Raw genomic sequence first — 27,865 nt, 5'->3', positions numbered from 1 at the left:
AACGCCGCATGCTAAATAGGTTTGATATTCATGCCTCTATTCATTCTCTACAGTGGACTGTAGCGTGTCTGCTAACGTGCCTGTCTTGCAAACACAAATTGCTGGAAAGATATGATAAAGAGATTGTGAACACAAAAAGGAAAATTTAACCAGCACAGACCTGCGAGAGAGAGTGCAGATACATTACAGCTCCCTCGGAGTGCTCTCCATTATTGAATTCATAACCACAATGGTTCATTAGCACTGTGAGTAAATAATAATTGAGGTTGCCTTTAACTGAGAGGGGCAGAAATAAGAGGACAATTAGGCTGCTTTCACGGGGCCCTCGCCTGCTATCTGCTTACATGATAAGGCTCCAGTTCTATCATAATCTATTTGTCAAATCAGCCCTTTAAGTAGGAGTGCTCGCATATTCTTCACGACAGCGGAACTAATTTTCCTCTAAAATTACTCACAAGGCAATGCTGTTCGGATGCAAAAAAAAAAAAAACAAAAGAAAAAAAAGAAATGTGTGTCAAGTGTGAAGGAACAAATTACATCTGTAGTTTGATTCACTGACTGCCCTCTGTTATTTCCACTGATGGGAGGAAACCCGAAACCATCTGAATCCTGTGATTAGAAGAACTGACAGCCAGAGTGTGCAACTGCAAGTGACGTCTGGTCATCTTTTAAAGATGTTATACCTTCAGAATGACACCAGGCCTGAGGGTCGCTTACCTTTTAGTTGGAGTAGGTGCCCCAGAGGACATGAGCATTGTGTCGTTCATGTTGTTGGCCGCTGGTTTCGGCTGACTAAAAGACAAGATTAGAGGTCTTTAATGCTGCGCTGCAGAGGTCTGTGGTGCTTGTCACCAGGGAATGGAGGAGAGGGCATTTGCATTTTATTAATAATCATGAATCAGCGATCCTGGCTTCAGTTTAATCCAACTGTACCAGGAGGGTGAGGAGGGAAGCAGGAGGATCATTATAAACCACTGAGTGTGTTGCAGGAAAAAAAGCAACATGCTGTACTCCAGTTAACTTAAAATTGTTGCAAAATAATTGACTATTCCGAGAACAGCGAATTAGATGTTTTTGGGCTATTAGCTTAAACCTAATTAACATGAGCAAGAGCAAGAGCAGCAGACAAGAGATCTAATTAAACTGGAAGTCTGTGAAAAACTAGTAAAGGTGACATTGTAGGAGGTAATTTTTTGTGAGAGTAAACAAAGCAGTGGGGTCCATCTGGCGGCTGAATCAGTGGCAAACTCATCGGAGTCCAAACCCCCGGACCACAGAGTCTCATTAACGCGCCGAAATATCACTCTGCACATCTCAGGTCCTCTCAGCTTCACATCCGACACAGAAAACAGCAGAGGAAAGCATTTGATTTTCAAATCCTTGAAGACGCATCCGCAGTATCTTTGTGTAGTTATCAGCTTTGATTCTGTTGTAACAGTTTTATTTAAAACACTCATTACCACATAAAAGAAAATGCAATGTAGAGCACTGTGTCTTATTAAGATTATTTGTCCAATCAGCTTTTCCTTTTTTCTTTTTTCCAAATCAAACTATTTATATCTACATTGTGCAAAAAAGCCACCTTTACCCCCCCACAAAGTGCATCAACAGCACAGGCAGTTCTGTATATTACTCAGCTACTAAAAACAGAAATCAGCACAAAATATATGAAAAAATGCAGCAGTACTTCTAAATGCATGCTCCTCGCATTAACGTGGGTGCTCAAGGGGGTCAGTGTGTTCTTTTTGAAGACACACTGCAATTATTAATTCATTCAGACGTTTATGCCCCTCAAGAGTTGCCTAATGGGGTCGTAAGAGACGCAAGTCCGAGTATTTGTTTCTGGGGCCGTTTGCACAACCACAGCACTGCTAATTTCTGGATCACGCATTAGGATAAACAGGAACGCAAAAGTGTCACTACTAAATGGCCACGCGCTGCCTTCCAGTCTCCCTGACAAACACTCCGGCTAAAATCCCAGCGCATGTGAAAAATGTTTACCTCTTTTTTTTTTAATCACATTAAAAAAAAAAAAGAATCCACCCTGAAGGTGAGCTCCAGTCTGAGGACAGGAAGCGAGGCGCCACACTTACCTCTGTGAGGAGAGAAAGCACCTGTCTGGCTGGCAAAATACATCCAATTGCTGCTGTTGCCAGATGCCTAATCTGCCCTCAACTGAGCAGGCGAGCATCTCACTATTACACTGCTGTTGTCTCCAAGGAAACTCAGCGGTCATGTGACTTTGTGACGACGTAGATTTGCTCTCTCCCTCTCTCTCCCTCTCTCTCTCGCACACGCTCACTCTCCTCTCTTCACCTCTCGCTAACACAGTGGAAATTAGGGGGAAATGCCTTTTGCTCAAAATACCTCCTCTGCAACCTCTAAACAAAAAAAAAAGCACAAATGTTTTATCATCTCCTCAGCAGACAAGCGCACAATGAACTCTACAGTTTCTACTATAATTGCAATTATATATCCTTACTCTTCCCCTTACCTTTAGTGAGTTACATAAGTCAAAGCTCTTCACAGTTAGCCTTCTATAAATAATCATCAGCCCTTTTTGAACATACCAATAAAACTCCTCTGGCACAGCAGGGTGCCATAAAAAAGCTTCCTCTTATGTAAAGCAGTATTTCATTCTCCTCTAAATGTTAGAATGAACTCTAACAGGCATCCCGACTCGTTCACATCAGTGTCTGCAACGCTGTGATTCACTGACTCCCTGAACGCTGATTAAGGACACACAGGCCAGACATTTGGGCGGCGCCTCAGAGGTCAACCAGGAGTGAATTGACACAACATTTAGGCACTAAGAGATCAAAGTCTGCAATGCGCTAAGCTTTGTGTTACCTGCGTGCAGCGAATGACAATGTACCACGTGCTATTTATACTTGGCTTTGAAGGGGGTACTGGGAAAATTAAGTCTAGTGGCACCTCATGCACACTCGTTCGCCTTATTTCTGAAAAGGACGGGTGCCTTCAATCGTCCTCAGTCGGCTAAAAATAATAAGCAAGCGTGAAGCATCCTCTCCTGCTGTGCTCCTATTTCCCGCGAGGCTGACAGTACCTCGGCCATAAAAACCCAATGGATCACGCTCTCAGTGAAGTGAATTATATGCCTGTTCTCTACATTTTAATGACACTGATGGAATTTTCATTGACCTGGAGAATAAAAAAAAGAAAAAGAAGAAGAGGCATAAAACAGAGGAAAGCATTTTAAAATGTTAATGGATTTCTAGGGATTATATAGAGAGTGGAAAATTGGTTACTAAATATTAAACATTGGAAGAGAGAATTTGAGCCTACAGACTCACAGACTTGGTGTGTTCCACATTAAATGCAAAGTACGGCAAGATGCCTATTTTTTGACTCTTAGTCTGTTTTGGTGCTTAAAGTCTTTTGGCAGAAGCGGTGCTAAGTCTGAAGGTAAGAAGCCGCATCCTAGATTTAAAGTTTCTGAGACAGACAGTGCATCCCAAACCTATAACTCCTCTCTAAAACACAAATCCCCAAGAATCTCGCTGACAGTTAGAGTGGAGAGAAGAAATTCACAGCTCAGCTCACTGTTGGTCTTTGCTTTCAGATGCCAGTAAATATTTCAGAATAGTTTCAGAATAGATGCACTTTGTCTGAAGATGATATGAGAGTTTGGACAACTGGGAGACTCGTGTCCGTTCGATTTGGGCGTTTTGATCAAACTTGACTCTCTAGCCTGATTCTGCCATTATTAGTCACTCACAGAAGCTCCGTCAGCCATCACAGACACACACACACACACACACACCTAAGAGATCGCACTGATGTATGTCCTCTGCTTTTACGATATGAAACACCATCTCTTCACAAATAACATTCATCAGAATTGGCAAGCAGCAGCAATAGTTTTAGTATTCCAACACTGCATCTCTCTCACTCTTATGCATCACCAGTAAAATGAAGTCGATGTAGAATAAAAGTAGAAGCCTGGCAGTTTTCCTGTGACTAATTATCTGAGGGATCCATTTCTATAGCCAGCAGGGAACTCGGAATGGTATGCAGATAATTGCTGTGTTCCCCCATCATTTTTTTTATTAAACTGCCCATTAAAAAACAGAATTATTCCATTAGCGGCAGAACTCATGGCTCATGGCTACAACGAGGGCATACGATTTACAATTTGATGTTGGATTTAACGGTACAGTTCAATTTAATTTTGTCCTTGTCTTACAGTCAAACAACAAATATCATATAACATCAAAGCGTAGTTGTTATTTTTCAGTTTTTATGTTTTATTAAACATCACAGATGTAAATTAATCAGCTCTAGAGGTGCTGGGAGGCTTTTAAACTTTAAACTTTCATCTGGAGCCAGATTAGCTAGCTCCCCCATTTCTGGTATTTATGCTAAGTTAAGCTAAGTTTTAAAGCTGCTTCTTCATAATTACTGAAGAAACATGGTTGAAGCACCGCTCTATTCACAGCCACTAACTGTAATTTTTATACTCTGAGCACCTCTTTTCACTCTTTACCACTGCAGTATGTCATTACAATTTAGTCTTCTCTCTCTTAGTTGGTTTTGTCCTGTCTCCCTATTTCCACTTAACCCCAAACTGGTGGAGGGCAGTGTTGGTCAAATTACTTGAAAAAAGTAATCAGTAACTAATTACTGATTACTTCCCCCAAAAAGTAATCCTGTTACTTTATTGATTACTTATTTTCAAAAGTAATTAATTACTTAGTTACTTTTTAAAAACACGATTTACAACCTGAATAGGTGATAAAGCGATAGATCTTTCAGCCCAATTCTACTTTTTCTGCATACTCCATCATACAAAATGTAATCAAATGGAAACATTTCGTTTTAAAACTTGTTTTATCAGTTTTAATCTTTTAACTTTATGCATCAAGCAAAAATGTAATTATATGCAACATTCTCTGACTTGAATAAATTAGTTTAACATTTAAACCTATTTTCTACACATTCCAGCACATAAAACAAAATATTTTTTGTGTTTACACTCACTCTTTCAAATAGATGCAAGTAAAACACAGCAGAAAATAAATAAAGTCAAAGACTCAGCGGTCCTGTTGCTCTATTTTCACCTGTAAAGCAGGAGTGGTGTAGGCGGAGGTTTACCCTGGTGCAGGTGTGCCGCAGCGGTCAGTGGAAGAATCCGCGAGTTTCTCTGTGAATTTCCCATTACGTCATAGCGCACTCGTGCTTGTTCGGAAGTTTAGGGTTTTTTTCGCTGTAAAAAGAAGTTTTCTTCCCAGGCACAACAGACGCTAATGTTTTTGTCACTTTTTATGGAATCAAACTCAAAATAAGGTCAGTACTTCCACGCTTTAAACGCTGCACGCTCATACACTCTCCGCACTGATATATTATCCATTGTTGATCTGCACACAGCGGTTGTCGCGAACGTCGCACTCACTTACGTCACTGTCATGAGACATTCTCGCAAAAACATCACAGTTTTAGTAACACAGTAACGCAGCGTTCCTACGGGAAAGTAACGGTAATCTAATTACCGTTTTCGCAATAGTAATCCCTTACTTTACTCGTTACTTGAAAAAAGTAATCGGATTACAGTAACGCGCCCATCTCTGGTGGAGGGAGATGAGTGCCCCTCCCTGAGGCTGCTTCTGGTGGAGGCTTCTTCCTGTTGAAAGGGAGTTTTTGCTTCCCACCATCACATAGTGCTTGCTCTGTAGGGTCTTTACCTTACAGTATAAAGTGCCTTGAGGTGGCTGTTATTGTGATTTGGCACTACAGATGAAGAAAGTGTTTTTTTAACATAGCAAGGGATTTGTAACATAGAATTTCCATACATTGTAGTTTTCTTTAGAAACCAGAAATAATTTCTTTTTAGACACATTACTTCAGAAAAAAACAAAACAAAAAACATCTACCAATTACCATGATCAATATTATTAGTCCCTCTGGAGAACTGACCTTTTTATTAAGCAACTGCACAAACTACTGCTGTGTATTGATGAAATTTAACCTTGTAAAGGTTGTAAAATCAAGTTAAAACTGAGAGTTATCTCCAAATTTGCACACAGTATAAAAACTTCGGCATGGGTTTGAGCTGTCACTTGAGAAAGCATCACGCCAAAAACAAAAGAAATCGGTTTGGACTTGAGATAAAAAGAACTGTTGGCACTCACAAAGCAGGAGATGGATATGCAAAGCTATAGCAGCGTTTCCAAGTGTCAAGAACTGGAGTGAGAAGTATCATCAAGAAATTCAAAGAGAGCCACACAGTACGGCACAAGCTTGGCAGAAGCAGGAAGAGAAAGATTTCAAAGACTCTGGAAATAAAGAGATGTGTCAAAAGACACCAGAACAACTGCCAAAACTCTAGTGAATGACTTACCAAGTTGGCAATTGTTGTCTTAAAGACGAAAATCACTCGAACCCTCCACAGGAACAGACTGCAAGGTTGTACACCAAGAAAACAAATACAAAAAAGATAACTTCAAGCCTGAAGTATTCTAAGGACAACGTTGAGAAACAGAAATACTGGAGTCACTCCCTTTAATCAGGTGAGACAAAACTAGAGCTCTTTGGTCATACTGAAACTGTTTATGCTTGGAGAAAGACATGAGACGTGTACAACCCAAAGAACAACATCCCCACAGTGAAACATGGTGGTGGGAGTATTATGCTGTGGGGATGCTGCAGTGCATCTGGAACTGTGAGGTGGAAGGTGGAAAGTGGAAGAAAGATATGTGAAGATTTTGAATGAGAAACCTCAAACGGTCAGCACCAAAACTGGGTCTGAGTTATCACTTTGTCTTCCAACACGACAATGATCCCAAACACACATCACTCCTGGTGAAGAACTACCTCCAGAAGACCAAAGTGAACATTACTGAATTCTGATTATGTTTCTGTGTGCAAGGTAAAATAAAGTAAGCATACAAAATAAAACCAGGATGTTTGGAAAAGCTGTGTTAAAAAATTCCTTGCTCTGTTTAAAAGCGCTTGGAAAATACTTTAAATACTTTAAATAAAGGGAGAGAAGCTAATAATATTGTCCTTATCTGTATATAAATTAACCTGATTTGAACTGAATGACCTCAAACTAATTTCTTAAACATGGCAACAAGTTCACTGCACTCATATGATCTGCGTAGTCACCAGATCTCGCCACATCCAATAGAAATCCTGTTGGATGTGGAGGAATGGGAGATTCCCTTCATGAATGTGCAGCCGACAAATCTACAGTAGCTGCGTTTACGCTATCACGTCAATGTGGACCAAAATCTCAGAGGAACACTCGCAGCACCTTGCTGAATTTATACCACAAAAAATTAAGGCAGTTGAGAAGACAAAAGTGGATCCAACCCTGTTGTAGCAAGGTGTACCTAATAAAGTGTCCAGTAATTGTGTAACATATAAAATGCTAATGAGGTTGTAGATTTTGTTACAGTTAGATAGAGCCATGCTAGTACTTTTCTCACATCTAAAGATAAGCAGACTTAAGTGTCATGTTTAATGTATAATTTCATACTAAGGATCATATTCCAAAGAACTAAACAACACTGTTATTTCCCCCTGTGTGTTGTTTTGCAGATGTATCTGCCTGCTATTTTGAAGACCTGCACAGTTAAATTTGGGAGCTTTTAATCCGAACCAAAATTGAGAATGACAGTCGCTGATGAATACATATTTTGAAGGGTTGTCAGGTTTAAAAGCTTCTTTTCATTGCACAGCTGATGAGAGGCGCTACTTCATCGCCACACAAATCAAAACATAAAATCATTTCTGGAACCAAAAATAGATGTTTTATTTTTTTTGTAAATGCCCTTTCAGACATAACAATAGAGACAAAAATATATAAAAAGAAGGGGTCAACAGTCACATCCATTATCCTAAAAGTCAGCAAACATGAATACAGAGTTTCAGCAACCTGAAAATGCCATCTGCAAGAGCATGAGGATGCACTTTGTGTTCAAAACCCTCAAAGGAGATCATAACAATAAGTTCTTGGAATTTCAAAGAAAGAATGCCAAACATATTTTTTTTATTAAAGCCCAATAAGCTATTAAAACTTAAAAGTAAAATTATAAAAAGTAGAAATAATCGTGGTACAACTTCCTCTAAGCTATATTATATTCAGTATTATTTAATCAAGGGCCTTTTCTCACTGCAAATTTTAGTTTACATCAGAAAATACTGAGCAATTAAAACCAGTTTTAGAGCTCTAAACAAAAGCCCCAGCTGGTTTCTCTGTGACGGAGCTCCATATTCTCCGTGACTACACTGTCTGAAATAATCAACATCATAAAAAAAAGATAGATATAGATATGGATTGCAACTTCCTGTGGCCCCTAGAGATACATAATTCTAAATATATTTTAGCCACAAATTTTATTTTTTATCAATATTAATCTACTTGTGTGAAGTAATTTCATGCTACGCAGCCTATAGTGTGCAAGCTAATCCAATCGCCTTATCTCTCAGTAGGAGGAAAACATCCGGGTCGACAGTTGGCTCTCCCTGTTGTGATGAATTGTAAATTTATGCAAATGTAAACTCCATCTTAAACGCATAAGTTTGGGCACAATGCAGAAAAAGCCCCCTGGCAGTGGGCAGAGTCTGGATATAAAAGCGAATCGGGGTAAAACAGGAAATCATGCGAATGTATTTACGTTGTGTCAATTTTCTTGGTATTCACGAAGCTACTTTCTCCCCTGTGATGCAGTGCACTATCAATTACTCACTGACACTTGCCAGCAACAAAAGGATATACAGACAGCTTAGATTTATGGTCGTGACTGGAATATGAAGCGGGATTTTGTTATGAAACGTGCTATGGGAACTGTCGAAAGCTCAAATACAAAAGTTGAGAGATTTCCTGCGATCATGTTAACGCCATAGACAAGAACAACCATGGACCACTGTTTTTATACTCAAAACACAGTTAGATGTTGTCTTGGTGGAGACCATAAAGCGTTGGAGTTTCAGTGCAACAAAGAAGACGCTACGTGAAAGTATCTCAGTGGTGGAATTGATTATGTTAATAGTACTATTTTTCAGCTGAAATGTAAATGAGTCTTCAGGGTTTAGGACACCAGCAGAATATAATGCATTTTCTATAATGATTTCCCAAAGCCTAGAATCTGAGATTTATACCATCGTCCCTGTTTCATTGCCAACAGACTGATGAGGATGACTGCGCTTAACGGCAGCAGCGGCTGAATCTGTGTAGTATATCAGCATTTCCATGGTAGCAAATAATCAGGGACGAGATGTCTGAGCAGGATGGCGCACTATCAGTCATGTGGTGACAGCAAAGTGGAAAGATGGAGGCAGTTACATGACGGTAGCAGACTATAGATCATGAGGATACTGATCCTTGCCATGCTGTTAATCAACAAATCTGCTGGGGTTCCCTCAATAATGACAGAGAGAGCAGGAACAAATGCATTGGGAAGAGTACTTACACAGTGTGGGTGAGCTCCTGTGGTCTCTCGGCCTGCTCGGGGAATACGGGATGTGGCGGCTCTCCGATGGGGACGCAGCCTAGCGATTTACTGATGGCATGGCTCAGCTTTTTAGCCGGAGACTTCTGTGAGTTAGGCAAGACAAACAACGCATTGGTTAGCTTTGCAATTTTGTTGACTGCTGTGACTGTGTTGGAGTGAAAACAGTTTTACGCTGTTAGAAGTCATTTACATAACTAGGTCAAGACGTTGTTTACTGTGGGAAAAGTGGGGATGAGAAGTACTTGTTGCATACTCAGTAAAAGCTTCTATTGAGCAGGTTCGGTGGATTCTTTAATCCAAATGGCTGAAAAACTGCAGTGAAGCTTGACAGCAATGCTTCATTCAGGAGAAATAAGGGAAGAAGCTTCAAAATATAACAAACACATTTAGGTTTGGCTACTCTGACCAATGGTTTAGGATGATTTCCAGCACTTGTATTTCACTCTTTAGGAAACTCTGAATTATATGGGAAAAGTATACAGTACTATCCCTAATGTTTCTGATGAGTGATACTTTAACTTCTTAACTGAAGTCACTCATATCTTATGATTTTTTAAATTATATTTTCTCATACTGGCAGGTTAGAGCATCTTTCAACATATTTTAGTGCGGTACAAGGTGGTCACCACAACAGATCATTTGCCTTCATCTCATCCTGTCCCTAGCATCCTCTTCGGCTCTCACTAATCCTCTGCATGTCCTCCTTCACTACATCCTTTGGTGTTCCTGTTTTCCACCTGGCTGGCACCTCTGTGTTCAACATCCCTTGTCCAATATATTCACTATCACTCTTCTCCAAATGTCCAAACCATCTCAGTGCCTCTCTAACTTTGCCTTCAAAGTGCTTATCCTGAGCTGTCCCTCTGATGTACTCATTTCTAATCCTGTCCCTCCTGATCACTCCCAATGAAAATCTTAGCACCTTAAGCTACCTTCTACTCTGCCTCATGTCTTTCTTTTGTTTGACCGAATGTCTCAACTTAGAAACTTTTCTTTTCACTTTTGTTGTTATCCTTCTGTCACAAATCACCCCGGACGCTCATCTCCACTCACCTCTCTTGTGCACTGTCCATTGCTTTGGATGGTTAACCACAGGTATTTATATTCATGCACCTTCACTGCTTCTTTCAACTTCACCTCCCCCTCTAAGCATGACTCCATCTCTGCAGGCTCTCTTCCACCTGCTTCCTACTCTTACTACAGATCACAATGTCAATTGCAAGCATCATAGTCCTTGGAGATTCCTGCCTGACCTCATCTGTCAGCCTGTCCATCACCACTGCAAACAAGAAGGGTCTTAGAGCTGATCCATGATGTAATCCCACCCCCACCTTGTCACTCCTCATGCACACCTCGCTATTGTTGCTGCCCTCATGTTCTGCACCACCATCAAATACTTCTCTGTCACTTCTGACTTCCTTGTGCAGTACTACAGCTCCTCTCTTGGCATCCTATCATGTGATTTTACTAGAGCCATAAAGACACATTGCAACACATTCTGACCTTCTCTGTACTTCTCCATCAGCGCTGTCAAACACTACATCTGTAGCGCTCTTTCCTGGCATGAAGCTGTACTGCTGCTCACTAATTTTCAGCTCTCTTCTTAAACTACCTTCACCAACTCTTTCACTGGTAGCTCTGATCACTTGACTGTCATGTTGACACCTGAATGCAGGCCCAGAATGAGCCAAATGCCTCCGGCAAGTCAGATATCAGAAAGCGGCCTCATGAGGCTAATACATCCTTGCAGGACAGCTTTGAGTGCACACGGTGGACCTTTAGAGACACAGCTACATCAAGGGAGTTGTATAGACCTCTAGGAATACACAGATGCTGTCACTGAATTTGTAAACAAATGCACAGACGATGTGACTGTCATCAGAACTGTCAAGACACTTGGTGACAAGCCACAGCTGATAACTGAGGTCTATTCACCACCGAGGATCAGAGTTATCATCTGGAAACAGCTCAGCCTATAGCATACGAAGAAGCAACTGAAAACAAGCATTATGTGAAAAACTGTCAAATCATTTTACAAACAACAAGGACACGCAGCGCTTGTGGCTGCGTTCCAGACAGCAGAAGGCTATAAACCCACTGTGCAATCAGGTCTTAATGACCCCACTCTACTAGATAACACTCAGCACTCTGAACACAGACAAAACTAAGGACATGATCATGGATGTCAGGAGGACAACCTCCAGTTGTGTCCCACCACTGACCATCAGTGGATCTATAGTAGAGCAGGCAAAGTGCACCAAGTATTAGGAAGTGTATCTGAAGGAAGGTTTGAACTCCAGTGACAACACCACAGCCCTCATTAAGGAGGTAAAACATTGTCTCCATCTCCTCTGTAACATGAAGACATTGAACCTGAAGCGGGACCTCGCCACTCCACCCCTGACAGTCTATTACAGAGGCACCACCGAGAGCATAATCATGTCCTGCATCACTTGCTGGTTTGGAAACAGCAGGTCTGAGGAAAGACACAAACTGAACAGGATTGTGAAAACAGCAGGTGACAGCATCATAAATGATCCCTGCCATCTATCTCGCAGCCTGTTTTCTCACCTGCAGTCAGGAAGAAGGTAAAGAAGCATTTTATTCTGCTATAATGATTTTATTCTAAATGCTTCTTAACCATGTTTTATATGATCCAGATATTTTTAAGTACCAATGTTTATTTTATTTATTATTGTTTATTATGGTCCTCATATGTTGAGCTAAATGTTTATTTTCCCTAGGGCAAGCAGAAATGGTATTTAGTTTTTATGCACATAAAAATGATACAGTTCAAGTTCTTTCCCATATCTTCATAGTGTGACTGATTAAACACATCCGTCTGTAGCTACTACAGCTCTGCACATCAACCTTGTTCTTGAAAATCGGGGCGACGTGCAGAGCTGTAGTAAACAGCACTCCTCTTTCTTGCTACGAACCTTAATGTTAGCACAACGTAGTGAGATGTGGTGTAGGAATAAAAATGCATGTCCTTGCCTGTATAATCTCACACTTGAGATTTAACTAACAAATAAAAGTAGGAAAAATAAATGTACTGCACTTGGAGGCAGATAGAGAGCAATTGAAAAATGGATGAGCATCCATTTTTTTCTGTCACATAGCCAGTAATACTGCCAGGTAATCAGGACCGAGGTTAACAGAAAAAGCATCCAAATGGCAACAGCAAATAATTTCACTGGTGTGCGTACATCATACCAATTTATCAGGGAAGCAGGACAACATCCCAAACAGATGCATGCACCTACCCCATGTTATAATTTTCTTTCTTTTTTTATATCAGAGAAAAAGCGTTTTGTTTTTCTCCGGCATGTCATTCCAGTCCTCAGGCTACAAGAGCAGTCATTCTTCTCTGTGTAAAATCCAAGTGGTATGTGAAATGGGTTCAGACTTCCCATGTTTCAATTTATAACATAATGATTGAGCTTTGGGGGCAGCAACACAGTAAATTCAGTCAATACAATTTTATTTGCCAAGATGAGTAAAACCCCATTAAATCCCTGCTGAATTTGTCTGAAAGGACGAGAAATGTGGGCACATGGTTGCTATGTCATAAAATCAGTCGAGATGAGACCGAAGAGATATTGACTTTTCAATTGTATGGAAATGGGAAAAGCATAATGTAAGACTGAGAAATAATCAGAGCCTTTTCCCCTTACCCAAGACGAGTGCTCCTTCATCTGGTGCTGGTTGCTATGGGGACCATTAGCATGGCCACGCCAGAAGCAGCTTTGACAGAGCTGGTAGCCATGGCACTGTTGGCACCGATACCGGAAACCCATCATGCTCTCACTCCGGCAATAAGAACATTCCACCGGATGGAAGACTGAGTGGATAAACACGAAAACAAAGACACTTTCCTGTCAGAGTGGTGATGTCACTAATCTCAGAGCTACTTCTGTATTTGGTTTGTTTTAAATAATAAAAAAATTCAGATACTTTACGTATGTCAATTTTATGTTACCTTATACTCCACTATATTTACTTGAGAAATTAGTCAATGCTTTACAGATAAAGGACAATTAAAAATGATCTTCTGAGTTGACTCCACCACTTCTGTAACAACCAATAGCTAGAAAGTTGACACTATGACACATCTTTAAGACAGCCCACGTCCCCCCACCCCGCCCCCTCATTAGCATATGAAATGTAGAGAGAAAATATTTTTATTCATTTGGAGAAATAAGCGACGGGAAAGTACATTTATAATTTATTTACACAATTTGTTGTCATCGTCTTGATTTTGGTCTTGGAGCCAAGCCAAGACTGGTTTCATGATTTCTTCTGGCTTTTCGTATAACAGGATTTCCTTGTTGGTTTTTTATGATATTTCACTCACTTTATAAAATGTTACCATGAGAGAAAATGTCTAAAAATAGTGAATTATTATTCCTTTCTCAAGCATCTCTTCTCAGTATTAAATTTGGTTTGGGAAAACTTACCATTTTCAACATTAGCAAGTCGGTGCATGAGCGGCAGCCACACAAGACACTGCGGGGGAGGATCTGCCATCAACACATCCAAAAATGTGTTCAGCATGATCTTCTTCTAGATACAAACACACACATGCATGCGTTGAACAAGTGTAAAGCACTGAAGACTTTGAAAAAAGTAAAGGAGAAAGCTGATTCAATATTCTCTTCCTACCTGCTGAGGGAAGCACGTCCGCACTGAGTGCTCCGTGTAGCCGAATGATGGGCCCTCGAACACGGCTGTGGGGAGTTTCAGCACCTCCCGAAGGAACTGATCAAACTTTGCAAACACCATGACGCCACTGGAGTCGGAGATCTGCGAGAAAATATCTGAGAAAGCAAATGTCACATTTTACTTTTGAGCAAAAACAGGATGCAAACCGGCACTTGACATTTATGTGAATGGAAACTATTGATCCTAGGTACACAGACTCAGCATTAACTTAATGCATTTAAAATAAATGAATACTGTATATATGTTGCAGCAGTGCCCCTGTGTGTTTAACTCGAGTAACTACATGCAGACCCTGGCATATGTAATTAACCAAAACATCAGCTTTTAAAAAAAGCAGTCAAAATTGTACTTACAGCGTAGTTTGTCAACAATCTTCCCTCCACACATTGTTGCCAGCATGGCTTTCATTGAGAAAACTGTCAACTTCCCATGGCTTTCACTGCAAGTGGAAAGCATTCCAAGAAGCAGAAAGTTGAATTCAAAATGAATAAAATATACATTTGTTTATTAATTCTGCTCCTATAGTACTAGGAATTTATGGTTTTTATGCTTTTCATGCTTCTTTTTTTAATTTAACCTGAAGTTTTGTCATTTAAGAGGAAAAACTAACATTCAGGAGTACGAACAAAAATAAAATTGAAAAATATGACTGCAGTGTTGATTTTGCATCCTTTAGCATACAAAATGTGAAGAATCTTTAACTAAACCTTAAACTACGGTTGACCGTGGACGTACAAATGATTATTCACCTGCTTTATTAGGTTTCTACAGGGAGTGCAGAATTATTAGGCAAATGAGTATTTTGTCCACATCATCCTCTTCATGCATGTTGTCTTACTCCAAGCTGTATAGGCTCGAAAGCCTACTACCAATTAAGCATATTAGGTGATGTGCATCTCTGTAATGAGAAGGGGTGTGGTCTAATGACATCAACACCCTATATCAGGTGTGCATAATTATTAGGCAACGTCCTTTCCTTTGGCAAAATGGGTCAAAAGAAGGACTTGACAGGCTCAGAAAAGTCAAAAATAGTGAGATATCTTGCAGAGGGATGCAGCAGTCTCAAAATTGCAAAGCTTCTGAAGCGTGATCATCGAACAATCAAGCGTTTCATTCAAAATAGTCAACAGGGTCGCAAGAAGCGTGTGGAAAAACCAAGGCGCAAAATAACTGCCCATGAACTGAGAAAAGTCAAGCGTGCAGCTGCCAAGATGCCACTTGCCACCAGTTTGGCCATATTTCAGAGCTGCAACATCACTGGAATGCCCAAAAGCACAAGGTGTGCAATACTCAGAGACATGGCCAAGGTAAGAAAGGCTGAAAGACGACCACCACTGAACAAGACACACAAGCTGAAACGTCAAGACTGGGCCAAGAAATATCTCAAGACTGGTTTTTCTAAGGTTTTATGGACTGATGAAATGAGAGTGAGTCTTGATGGGCCAGATGGATGGGCCCGTGGCTGGATTGGTAAAGGGCAGAGAGCTCCAGTCCGACGCAGACGCCAGCAAGATGGAGGTGGAGTACTGGTTTGGGCTGGTATCATCAAAGATGAGCTTGTGGGGCCTTTTCGGGTTGAGGATGGAGTCAAGCTCAACTCCCAGTCCTACTGCCAGTTTCTGGAAGACACCTTCTTCAAGCAGTGGTACAGGAAGAAGTCTGCATACTTCAAGAAAAACATGATTTTCATGCAGGACAATGCTCCATCACACGCGTCCAAGTACTCCACAGCGTGGCTGGCAAGAAAGGGTATAAAAGAAGAAAAACTAATGACATGGCCTCCTTGTTCACCTGATCTGAACCCCATTGAGAACCTGTGGTCCATCATCAAATGTGAGATTTACAAGGAGGGAAAACAGTACACCTCTCTGAACAGTGTCTGGGAGGCTGTGGTTGCTGCTGCACGCAATGTTGATGGTGAACAGATCAAAACACTGACAGAATCCATGGATGGCAGGCTTTTGAGTGTCCTTGCAAAGAAAGGTGGCTATATTGGTCGCTGATTTGTTTTTGTTTTGTTTTTGAATGTCAGAAATGTATATTTGTGAATGTGGAGATGTTATATTGGTTTCACTGGTAAAAATAAATAATTGAAATGGGTATATATTTGTTTTTTGTTAAGTTGCCTAATAATTATGCACAGTAATAGTCACCTGCACACACAGATATCCCCCTAAAATAGCTAAAACTAAAAACTACTTCCAAAAACATTCAGCTTTGATATTAATGAGTTTTTTGGGTTCATTGAGAACATGGTTGTTGTTCAATAATAAAATTATTCCTCAGAAATACAACTTGCCTAATAATTCTGCACTCCCTGTATTCTTCTTATAAATCGTTTTAACTTGCCTAGCGAGACCAGCTTGTTTCGTCTGAGATTCATTTAGCTCTTGCTTCCGAGCAGAAGTAACAGAGTGGATGAAAGCTCTCCTGCCTAATTCAGTTTGGACCTGAGGGACAGATAGCAAAACTGCTTCCTGTGACTGCAGCAAGTCGTTTCCAAAAGTTTCACAGAGATACGGGAGCATGAATAATAACAGAGTGGGACCAGAATGGCTTTACAGATAAAAGTAAACCAATTGAATGGATCCCTGAATGGAGAGGGCAAGCAGCCAATCAATTTGAGTACACGAGGTACAATAATGAGAGAGTGCTTTATGGTCAATAATAAACCTCCCTGATTCAGGAAGTGGATATTAAGAGGAGGGACGTACCGTAAAACATCTCCAGGGTTACCAGACTTTGTCGACCGGTACAGGGTAGCTTATATGTTAACATTTTTGATTGATGAGCGGTTTAATATTTCAGTTAGTTAAATGTACATAGACAGGGTCCTTTAATAAAAGTAAATATGCTTGTATAATCTTAATTATTAGCTAGCTTAGAGTCTATTTGTTAGCCTGATCCATACCCACCTAAAATCCTGATTTTGAACCTACTAGAAGTTAATAACATTTTACATTCTTCATCGATTGCTGGGTCATTGATACTCTGTCCTCTGCACCAATCTGTATTTCTGGGATTTCTGAAAACAAGATCCATGGACCATCTAAGTGCCAGTAATGGTTTTACTGTATTTTGATTATGTTTGGAAATAACTCAGCCATGTATAAGTGTCTATTTAACATCCTGAAAGTTAAGCAGCTACAGGAAATGTTCTCCCCTGGTCTTTTTAATCACATATAACACAACACAAACCAGAAGGAGAACACTTGGAAGTGCCCAAGCAAATCTTTGGGAGGTGGCAGTCTTTCTGTTAGTGTGACAAATCACAGAGTCAGAAATGTGGATTTGTGAAGATTTATGGGTTGAAATTTTAAAACTGCACTTGATTTAAAAAAGGTTCAAAAAGAGCATTGTGCAAAAGTCCAGAGCCACCTCAGATTTCTATATATTTTGCTAGGAAGATGAGAAAAGGCTCCCGAAATTACTGATTTATTAGTGAGCTTGAAAGTCAGTATTTAATTTAACCACCTACATTCGTCAACACAACCTGAACTCTCTTACTTGCCATTTCTTTAAGTAGTCGTCAGGAATAGTTCTCTTCCCACTTCCCGAAGGACATTCAAAGTTAAGTTCTTCTTTGGATGTTGGCTCCCTTTTGTTTAATTCTGTTGAGGTTTGGGCTCTGGGGAGGCCACTCCAAATGACTGATAGTTTTCTACTGTTTTTCTATCCAGGTATGCTTTTACTGCAGTGGCAAGGTTGGGATCATTGTCATGCTGAAAAATGAAGTTGTTGCTAATCAGATTATATTAGATGGTATTGCATGGCGAATCAAAATCTGATGGTACTTTTCTACGTTCATAATTCCATCAATTTTGATAAGATCCCCCAAAACCACTGACTGAAATGCAAAGTCAAACCATGACAGAGTCTGTACTGTGTTTTACAGATAGCTGCAGATACTTTTGTACCTGATCTCCTCCATATATACTAATCATATGAATCCAAGACCTGTTGCCACTGATTTTCATTCCGGTTCTTGTGTAATTTGGCACACCTCAGTCTTTTATCCTAGTTTCCCTTCCTTGACAGCCAACCTACCATTTCTTTTGAGGCTTTAGCAAACAGTGGATTATCTGCAGGCTCCAGTGTATCTCTCGGATCCTGTGTAAGGTTTTTGATGGATTTTTTTACTAGTTTTTTCTTCTATTAAGGGGATGACTTTCGACACCATTGATCTGCTGTAGATCATTTTTAGAACTGTCACTTCTTCTCTTGAACTTCAATTGCTGAGATATTTGGGGTGGCGGGAAAAAAAATCGAACCAGCACAGTATTGTGATTTTTTGCATGGTGATACTGTATTAACCCAGGGACATGAAATATCAATATTTTTTGTTAAAAGAATGAAAATAAATAGAAAATAATAAATGAAAATACCCTGGGAATACGACTCAACTGCATGACCATCCTGAGATAATGTTAGCTGAACAAGTTTACACTAAATCCAACACTGGAAAAACACTTAGCTTGATAAAGTACGTAATTGCCAGCTTGACCCATTCAATAGCAGACTGACAACAGAATGATAGCAGGTGACAAAGTTTATGTCACGGTCCTGGGTCAGTGACGCAGTGTTTTGTATTTTCAGTTATTATATAGTCTTTGATTTCATAATTTATCATTTCTGGTTTCTTGGTTTCTGTTCCTGTGCTCCTCCTGTGCTCCGTGTTTCCTGTGTCTCCTCAGTCAGTGCCAAGTCTGTATCTTTGTGATATCTGTGTGATTTGTGTATCTTATTTCAAATAAGAAAAAGCTTTTTTTTAAGCAATGCATTTTATAAGCGATTAAGAATTGATTATTACCTAAAAACTGATTTGAAGCAACAATGTCAAATAGTTGATGGCTTCAGCTCCTCTTTTGTGACAATGTGAGGTTTCCACATGTTTTATATTAGTGGACTTGATCCAGTAATCTGTAGCCACTTTTTGTCTTTTTAACCTATTTATAAAAACTATTTACAGTTTATTGCAAAACTCATGTTGGATTCATCTTTGCTTGTTGTTCTGTTGAATTTTTTTTTTACTGCATACAGTAAATTTTCTTGCAGTCCTGCAGTTACACTTATCTTGAATTTGCTATTAGCCAGCAGATTCAAACCATGAACCATCTCGCTGTGAAGCAACAGTGCTAACCACTGCTCCAATGTGCCACCCTCCTTTGGTAAATATTATCTTTAAAAGATCCTAAATAAGAGCTGTGCCTTTACTCTTTTGTTGTTTGTTGTTTCTATCCAAACAACACCACCTACAGACTAGACTACAGTATAGTACTTCTCTGTGTTGTGCACCTATTCCATACCTATCATATGTGGCCACCATGAAGTTGAGCAGGAGCCCAATGGACTGTTCCACATTGATCTGGTGGGTGGTGGGCAGCCGCTTGTTGAGCTGGTAGTAAATGGAAGACAGAATAGTCTCCAGTCGTGACACATTGATTTCAGCATTGTGGTCCAATGTGTTGAGCCCGTTGTCACGAAAGGCTTCGATCATGTTCCAGACATCCACCAGATGAACTGTGAGGGGGGATTGGCAAACAGACAGAATACAATCAATCAAGTCTGCATTCATGTTCAAACAAATGTTTCTGCTGGTGTTATAACGGCTGAAAAGAGGTGACATTTTTTTCTTACGGTTACATCTCTTCTGCACAAACCGAAGTTTGCAGGCAGTCCTATAAGTTGACAGTCTGATGACATCAAAGTTTTGAGCTCCTGAAAAATAAGAGAAACGCAGTCTCAAAAAATCATCTATACCTGACAAATGTAATCTGATATCAAAGTAAAAATATCACTTAAAGCTTTTTGAATGTTTATTTAATCAGTGATACGCTCTGTGTGGGAGGAATTACACGCGAGGGACCATGCATGTTTGTGCATTACATGAGATAGTGAAAAGACATCTCTCGCAGTCGACTCCACTCACTCATTTCCATGAAGAGCTGTCTCTTCTCCACCATGGCCTTGCCTCGTTTACTGCCTTCCTCGATCATTCTGTGGCACATCAAACACCAGTGCATGCAGCACTTACTCTTACTGTGCTTACTGCACAGCAGCATAGTAATAAATGCAACACACAACTCATTTCAGTGTCAGAAGTCATAGAGATAGGACTAAGAAGGATTTGAATGAACTACACTTCTTGCATAAAACTAAAGAAAATGCAGATATATACAGAACAGATGATTTTTGTGGATAAAACAGAATAGAAAAGGATCTGGTGTTCAAGTCTAAATTACATTTACCAGTGGAGGGCACACAGTAAGTGATCCATTATGTGGCTATAATGAATTATTGAAACACTCAGATGAACCCTTGAATACGGCTGTACCAGCAGGAAGTTTGCAATTTACCCTCTGCACAAAGGACAGCGTTAGTCATCAATATAACCTTGGTCAACTATGTAGATGATTTTGCTTTGAAATTTCACTTGTTTATTACTAGTCCATTCCCTATTACCGAGAAGGGACAGAGAACTGAAAAGAAATTATATATACATTATACTGAGAGTGTGCTTGGTAAAAGAATAGCCGTGTCAGAACTGTGACTTTTATTAAAAAGAAGAGTTTAACACTGTCCGGATGATGTTACTTCCTTCATTAGGTATATAAGGAAAAATAAAAAAATATATCCTTTCACATTTGTAGGTTTAATATGAAGCTACAATCAGGTGCCAAATAGCTTAGCTTAGTATAAAGATTTGAAAATGTGGAAATTGTTTGCTCTCCAGCTTCTAAAACTCACATAATGACCAGAATAGGTTGTAGTTTAGGGTGGGTTACATAAGGGATATTTATATATAGTATTCCAGTATTTCTGCATAGACAGTTTTACCAGTTTCTGGCTATACTAGCTTACCAATGTGAGAATGTTTTAGATCAATTACGCGATCTAACTCTTGGGGGAAGTGGAAATAACTAGAGATGCGCCAACTGACCAACAAGAGACCAGAATCAGCTGATTTCCAGTGTTCTTTGCCCAGACAGGTGACCAGCCAGTCAGCCTCATGTACATATATGGCTTATTATGGGCCAGACCACAATGGCATAGGCAAACAGTCATATACTAGCATCTTATTGGGTGAAGACACAAACCTTGGCAAAATAAATCGCCACAAAATGGAACAACAAATTTAATAAGACACTTAAATCCCCCTCACCAAGCTGAACATGGATATTTAAAAAAGGTAGCAAAGGCAAAATGGCTAAAGCTATCAGTATCAGCCTCGGTATGAGCAATGAAAGAGTAAGTGTAACTTACTGCAGTTTGGCAAAATTATTCAATCTTATCAATTCTTTACTAGTGAAAATAAATTTTGCATTAAAGAAAAGTATGCTGTCTATTGCAGTTCTTAGAAAGAAAATCTCAAGAAGCCAAGGAAATTGCAATCTCTACAAATCTTTTAAAATATGATGACAAAATCTATTTAGCTCTAAACTCACGAGCATGTAAATATTTCTCAGTGCCCCCAAATAATTATCTGATACCAAAGAAGAGATGCCTATTGAAGAGCTTTAACTGTTGCTGCCTGATTGAACTTCACTGTTGACTCTGTTGTGCATTTTCAAACAGGATTCACTGCTGGTGTATGTTTTCTTCTCAGCTCAGCAGGGAAAGAAAAGCCCCCTTTGAAACAACACAGGTTTCATTACTTCATTCACTTCTTTCTCTGTACTATTTTTCAAAAGAATCTCCATGGCTTTTATTATTGTGATTCCAGTCACTTCTTTACAGTGTCACTTCTCTCAAACACAGGACAATTTAATTTACCGTTACCACCAATTCTTTTGGACTTGTTTTCTTATCTGACAAAAATAATTTACCGTGAAGACAATTTGCACATGGACACCGTATCCTTTCCTGCTTACCAAGCGCTTATATGACATGCTTTACATGTGACATATTACATCACACTGATTTTAAAAGTACTTACCTGCCGCACACTGTATGTCAACAAAGTGAAGCCTTAAACGTTGACCCTGTGAAAAAAAAACAAATTGAAAAAGGTCAGCGAGGGTGTCTTGATATTGACTCGACACCACCATTACTACGAGAGATGAGCTATTTCACGCTGACAAAATGTAGTAGACTTTTAAATAAGTAATTAACACCTCCCTTGTTTACCTCCTTCAAGGACTTATTAACTCTCACTTTGTGCTTTTCTTAACCTCCCCTCCATCGCCTCCTGTAGAGATACTGGTGAGCCAGCAAGGGAGCACTCCAGTGCCTGTGGTCTGTGCAAATGATAATTCTCTATGACATCCCGCTCAGCAGTGACTGCATCCTGTGGGCTAATGACACCGACTGAGCTGCAAAGGAACCACTTAATGATGACGGACACAGAGCACATTAGGGATAGCCAATAAGCCATTAGCACTGGGTGTCCCTGGGACCAAGGACTCAAGAGTATCCCAAACATGTTTAGATTACTTGCTTATTCTAATGATGAATTGAGGGCATTCAGCTGATCAGCAAACCATAGAAGCCAAGGTTCGAAGTGTGTAGACAAGAAGCCCCCCCCCCCCTTTTTTTATTTTGCTTTCACTTCTATCCAACCTTGTTTTAGACAGACTGATCTCTAATGTTATGACAGAGCCTATTTCCAGTCACAAACTCGCACCTCTCCCTTGTCTTGAACATTTCTCTGTGCTGCTTACAAGAGCCAGCAAAGATTTTTAAAGGGGACGCTTCATTGAAATTAAGTTTTAAATAATAGATATTAATATAATAAGAGCCACATCTAAAGACTATTTTCAACATCAAACAATCTGCTGATATTTTTCTCAAATGTTCAATCAATATTTTTGCCATACGACAGCTTTGGGTGATTTCTTTAACTACAGCCTGGCTTTCTAACAAGCAAAACCTCCCACTTCCTAAACAGCGGGTTGAGTAAAGCAGAAAATCCAGTTGTGGGAATCTGATGTTTGCTTGAAAAACCAAACGAAATGTCAGATTTTTTCCAAATAATTAATTTTTTTGAGCAACTGAATGACTCATCTTCAGCTCTTTGACAACAACCACTCGTTTCACAAGCAGCAAAACCACTCTGTGCAATAGTCAAAAATCAGCTTCAGTGCTTATAAACACCATCACATGCCTTTGGAGCTGGCAAAGCATGGTAGTTTGGATAAAGTCAGACCAATTATATATCATAATTGTGATTCTAAATAGAGGAAAAAAAAGAGCTTTGGGGGCATTTTTAGAGCAGATATGTCAAAGGGGCACGGCTGCCCTTTGGCGAAATGGTTAAAAAACATTGGTTATGCAGTGGAAGACCCAGCAGAGACATGTCAGCAAAATATCACAATGGTTCATTGTAAATAAATTCCCTCTATGAGGTAACTGCTGAAATTCATGAGTATGCAACAAGGGTTGCACACTGGCAGTTCGTGTTCACAGACGTGTAATCAGAGCCTGTAAGCAGATGACAGTTTAACGGTTAAGTTGATTATTTGATGGAAGTTTTTAATAATTCATGCCAAAATAAATTCAGCACATTCAGATCACAGTCGGTGTGATCACTGTTTCACCGGTCCCGATCAATGGGATTTCTGGCTAGTGCCATTTATTCATCTCCCCATAAACAATCACAAGCTCGTAATAATTTGGATGTCAGATGCTTGCAGTGAAGTCAGACTGTGTAGTAATCATCACAGGCATGGAAAGGTGCATTTTACTGTAACCGCACCTTCAGCTCCAAGGTAATGACAACATCCTTTGACGCGAGTCAACATAAGGACTCGGTTACTGCAGTATCTCTCCGCCGCTGATATCATTCACTTCTCCCTTTCTACGAGCCTTAATTCTAACGCTGAGCAGCACCGCAACACTTAAAAATCACTTCTAAAGCGACGGCAGAGCATCAACGCAGCCATGTTGCTGATTTAACCGCCTATTTACCTTATTTCCGCAGTGGGGAATGTGTGTCGTGATGTCCATACATTTATTTTTTATTTTTTTAATTTGTATTTTTTTGGTTAACAAACAATGACAATTCTGCATTTCTTCAAATCCTACTGGTGTCTCCACAGCCAAGTAAGATACATGGCGGGGAATTGGCCTTTACCGGAGGAAAATCGCGCAGGTTGCGTTTAGAGCATCATCATCATCGGTGGCAGCAGCAGCAGCATCAGATAGGGAGGATGTAAGTGGCTATGGGCGAATAAGGGGGATATTTCCTCCGTGCTGGACAGCCCCACTTCTCACCTTTAATAAATCCACGCGTTTCCCCTGATGTTAAAGCTGTCCGGGCGATGAGAAACAGCTCGGACCATCCATCGTCGTTTTTCAAGCCCCTCTCCCGTCTCATCCGACTTCAGTCTTCGCAACTGCGGTTGTAGCCGCACACAGAAACGTAGAGGCGCCCTGCTCCGCTCGGCATCGTCAGCGACCCAGCGGCAGAGGACAGTAGATACAAGCAGGCACGAAGATGCCATGCGCGACCAACTACTAGTACACTTTACGCATGTGCGCACGCACACTGGTTAAAGGCGCACTACTATTATTAATACCGCTGTTACTCTGAAATATAATCCCCAATATTATACACTGAATAGGAAGAAGCACAGAATTCATTTAGACTCATTTAAAGGGATACTGCAGCAGTTTGGGACTTTCATAAAGAGGGGAAAGAAAGAGATGTGGCCGGCGCAAATACTTTCTAAAAGACCGGAAAAGTATCATGACTTTCTAGTTGTCTGGAGAACCAAGCTCCATAACTCCTGGGCTCTACATTTCTCATAATGCAGTTCAACAGCGTCATAGAGTGTTCCTGTTCTTTATTCAACAACTGGACTCTTGTGGATAATATACTGACCCCAAATGTTTTTAAATATTAAATTAAATATAGTTTATTTTTTGAAGCTATTTAATGAAAATAATACCCCCTCCCCAACTGTGACAGTGTGGTGACCTCATATAAAAACATGTATCCCTCCTAAGGGCAGAGATCTTTAGGAGACACCCCACCACATTTCTTTTTGACATTTTTCTAAGACAGTCAGGGATAACTCAGCTACAGCAATCAGGGTTATTATGTCAAACTTTGGAGCAACAGAATTTTTTTTGTCAGACTGGCCCATACAGGGGTCGTAACATTATTGTGCTTTAAAAAAAAATAAATTTTATATATTAAAAAAAAAACACCCAGCGCGCCCCTGCGGGCGGTTTATCCTTCAAGCTCGGGTCCTCTACCAGAGGCCTGGGAGCTTGAGGGTCCTGCGCAGTATCTTAGCTGTTCCCAGGACTGCGCTCTTCTGGACAGAGATCTCCGATGTTATTCCCGGGATCTGCTGGAGCCACTCGCCTAGCTTGGGAGTCACCGCACCTAGTGCTCCGATTACCACGGGGACCACCGTTACCTTCACCCTCCACATCCTCTCGAGCTCGAATTATTAATAAATTAAATAGTACCAAAGACAAAAAATACAATAAAGATGCAGTCAAAGAAGAAACTTTTTCCATTATTATTTATTCATAATATTCTATTACTTTGATAAAATACACTTTGTTTACAAGTTCTGATTACTATATTACATTCACCTGGAGTTTTAAATGGAGACAAAATGACACTGACATTTAAGAAATTCACCTAGTGTCAAACATGACATTAAAAGAAGAAGGGAAAAAAAGTGGAGACCCCCCCCTTCCCTTCTTCCAGCCATTTTCTATATGATGTGCTCTACACATCCAAATGCACACACACAGTTAGCCTTAGTATTGATTGGGACTGCTGTTGGACTCTTGTTTCAGTCATCATTAACCAAAATGTCAGCTGCCTTTAGGATTGAGAATGATTGTTGTTAATATTTTTTGCAGTGCAATCCAGTCCAGCAGGACTCTAACATCACTTTCAACCAAATATGACGTAAATGTTTAATGGGGATCAAAAATGAGAATAAAAGAGACATCTGTATCACTAATTAAAACATCATTATGTCCTTAATAAGTGAAATTTCTATGCCTTGTGAAACTCCTACTAGATTCTAGCCCTCAAAAACAACTTTCCACAAGACACACCCACCAACTAAAAAATAAAACTATATTAAATGAATGACTTTTAAATGGTGCATTAAAACATTATCTTTTCATAAAGTGATGATGCAAATAGACAAGTAAAAGCTACACTTTAGACAACATCTTCATTGAAAAATATAGACCAATGGATTCACTAAAAAACCTGGACCATACAGAATATCAGATACCTGGACTATTTGAAAAGTGATTATTCTGCACGGTGGTCTGTCCAGCCTAGAAAAAAAAACACTATAGGAAAGAACGGGACAGCCAATATATTAATATAGTAAATACCCTGTTGATTTGTCAAAAACAATTAGCAAATAGATCTTTTATATTAAAATATATTAATTAAAATATATTACTTTGATTAACTAGTCAGACATTTAAAAACAACTTCTGATTATTTTTTGTTTTCTTTAAGGTGACTTTGGCATACTACCTTGGAAATAATTGCTATAAAAGAGGTCATGTTTTGTACCTCCAGGAGATTCTAAAATATAGTAGATGTGTCAATATTTGTAACCAGCAAAAACACAAAACTTTTGGAGATAACACTTCAAACACAGTGGCCTTTTTACAAGTCAGTACGCACTAAGCACTAATGTTAAAATCATCATAACGGGCCTGCAAAGGTTATAACAAGTGCTGACACCACTAATGTGTTGTGCATCACAAAGACAAATTACTGTTGATTAAATACATATGTGACAAATATCATTTTTACAATACTTCCAACCACAGTATTATAGAGGATCACTCTCTTAATTTCCTGGAAAAAGGCCACGTTAAAGTGAAGTGTTACACTCACTTATTGATGTATTGGTGACATATTGTACCTGTTTTTAGCATATTTCACTGTTCTTCTCTATTTTCATTCCACAGTAAAAAAAACAAAAACAAAAAAAGAAAAACATTTTGAAATAAAGAGCCAGTTATGCTCAAGCAAGGTGTGCAGCACGAATAAAATAACAATATTTCTACATCTAGGCAAATACCATACATGAGCAAGTATATACAGCAAACTAACAAAATTGTCAGCATTTTCTCCACCCGCCTTGAGTGTTTAAATTAAGTTTGCCACTGCTGATTTATCTATACAGACGCACAAGCATTAGAAATCCCACACCAAGGGAGATCATATCCACAAACCTGATTTTTGGGGAGGAAATGCTGATTCACGCAGTAGGAAGTGACTTCAGACCTTCATTGGAAGTGAAAAGATCTTAATTTACCAACAAGGATTATAGAGGAATTATATATGATTCTCTTTTCTTTAGGTTTGATTTTAAGTGCTGTACACTGTTATTACTTTATATCCAGGTGGTTTTCGAGTTCTTTGCCTTGGAAACAAGTCAGGTTGATTTATATAAAGTATAATTCAAAAATCACTCTATATCTTCTTACTAAAACTATACATGTTCATTTCTAGTTCTTAAATCTGAGTGTGTTCAGTAATAAAAGTACAGTTTCATATAAAATAGTTACTGTAAGTTGCATTTCCCTGCCACACGTGCATAAATGCCAAATAGGAGGTACTCTACATCAAATGATTATCATTAGCGCCCTTTTTCTTCTTTTTTTTTGCCGTTAAACCATAACTGATTAGGACCAATAATAAAAAGTGTCAGTCTAAAGCACAA

General features: G+C 39.6%; 1 protein-coding gene across 6 annotated transcripts in view; it reads right to left on the bottom strand.

Moving 5' to 3' along the window:
* The window catches only part of dtnbb (dystrobrevin, beta b), a 34,693-nt gene extending 10,082 nt beyond the window's left edge, over positions 1-24,611 (bottom strand). For 3 of the 6 annotated variants that reach the window (XM_026151321.2, XM_026151323.2, XM_080294212.1), the window contains exons 1-11: positions 24,414-24,552; positions 22,138-22,183; positions 20,131-20,198; positions 19,839-19,919; positions 19,508-19,721; positions 14,555-14,640; positions 14,142-14,296; positions 13,937-14,042; positions 13,154-13,320; positions 9,435-9,559; positions 718-792 (exon numbers count right to left, since the gene is read on the bottom strand). In XM_026151321.2, the coding sequence (XP_026007106.1) occupies positions 718-792; positions 9,435-9,559; positions 13,154-13,320; positions 13,937-14,042; positions 14,142-14,296; positions 14,555-14,640; positions 19,508-19,721; positions 19,839-19,919; positions 20,131-20,197 (1,076 nt within the window). In that variant the 5' untranslated portion in view covers position 20,198; positions 22,138-22,183; positions 24,414-24,552. Of the gene's footprint in view, positions 1-717; positions 793-9,434; positions 9,560-13,153; positions 13,321-13,936; positions 14,043-14,141; positions 14,297-14,554; positions 14,641-19,507; positions 19,722-19,838; positions 19,920-20,130; positions 20,199-22,137; positions 22,184-24,413 lie in introns of all 6 variants that reach the window. The other 3 variants (XM_026151324.2, XM_026151325.2, XM_026151322.2) reach the window with 2 other exon arrangements.
* Between the last annotated feature and the right edge of the window lie 3,254 nt (positions 24,612-27,865).

This window comes from Astatotilapia calliptera, chromosome 19, assembly GCF_964374335.1.
Source record: "Astatotilapia calliptera chromosome 19, fAstCal68.1, whole genome shotgun sequence".
Lineage (NCBI taxonomy): Eukaryota > Metazoa > Chordata > Actinopteri > Cichliformes > Cichlidae > Astatotilapia > Astatotilapia calliptera.
Note: the sequence above shows the minus strand (reverse complement) of the source record. Positions and strands in the feature narration are given on the sequence as shown.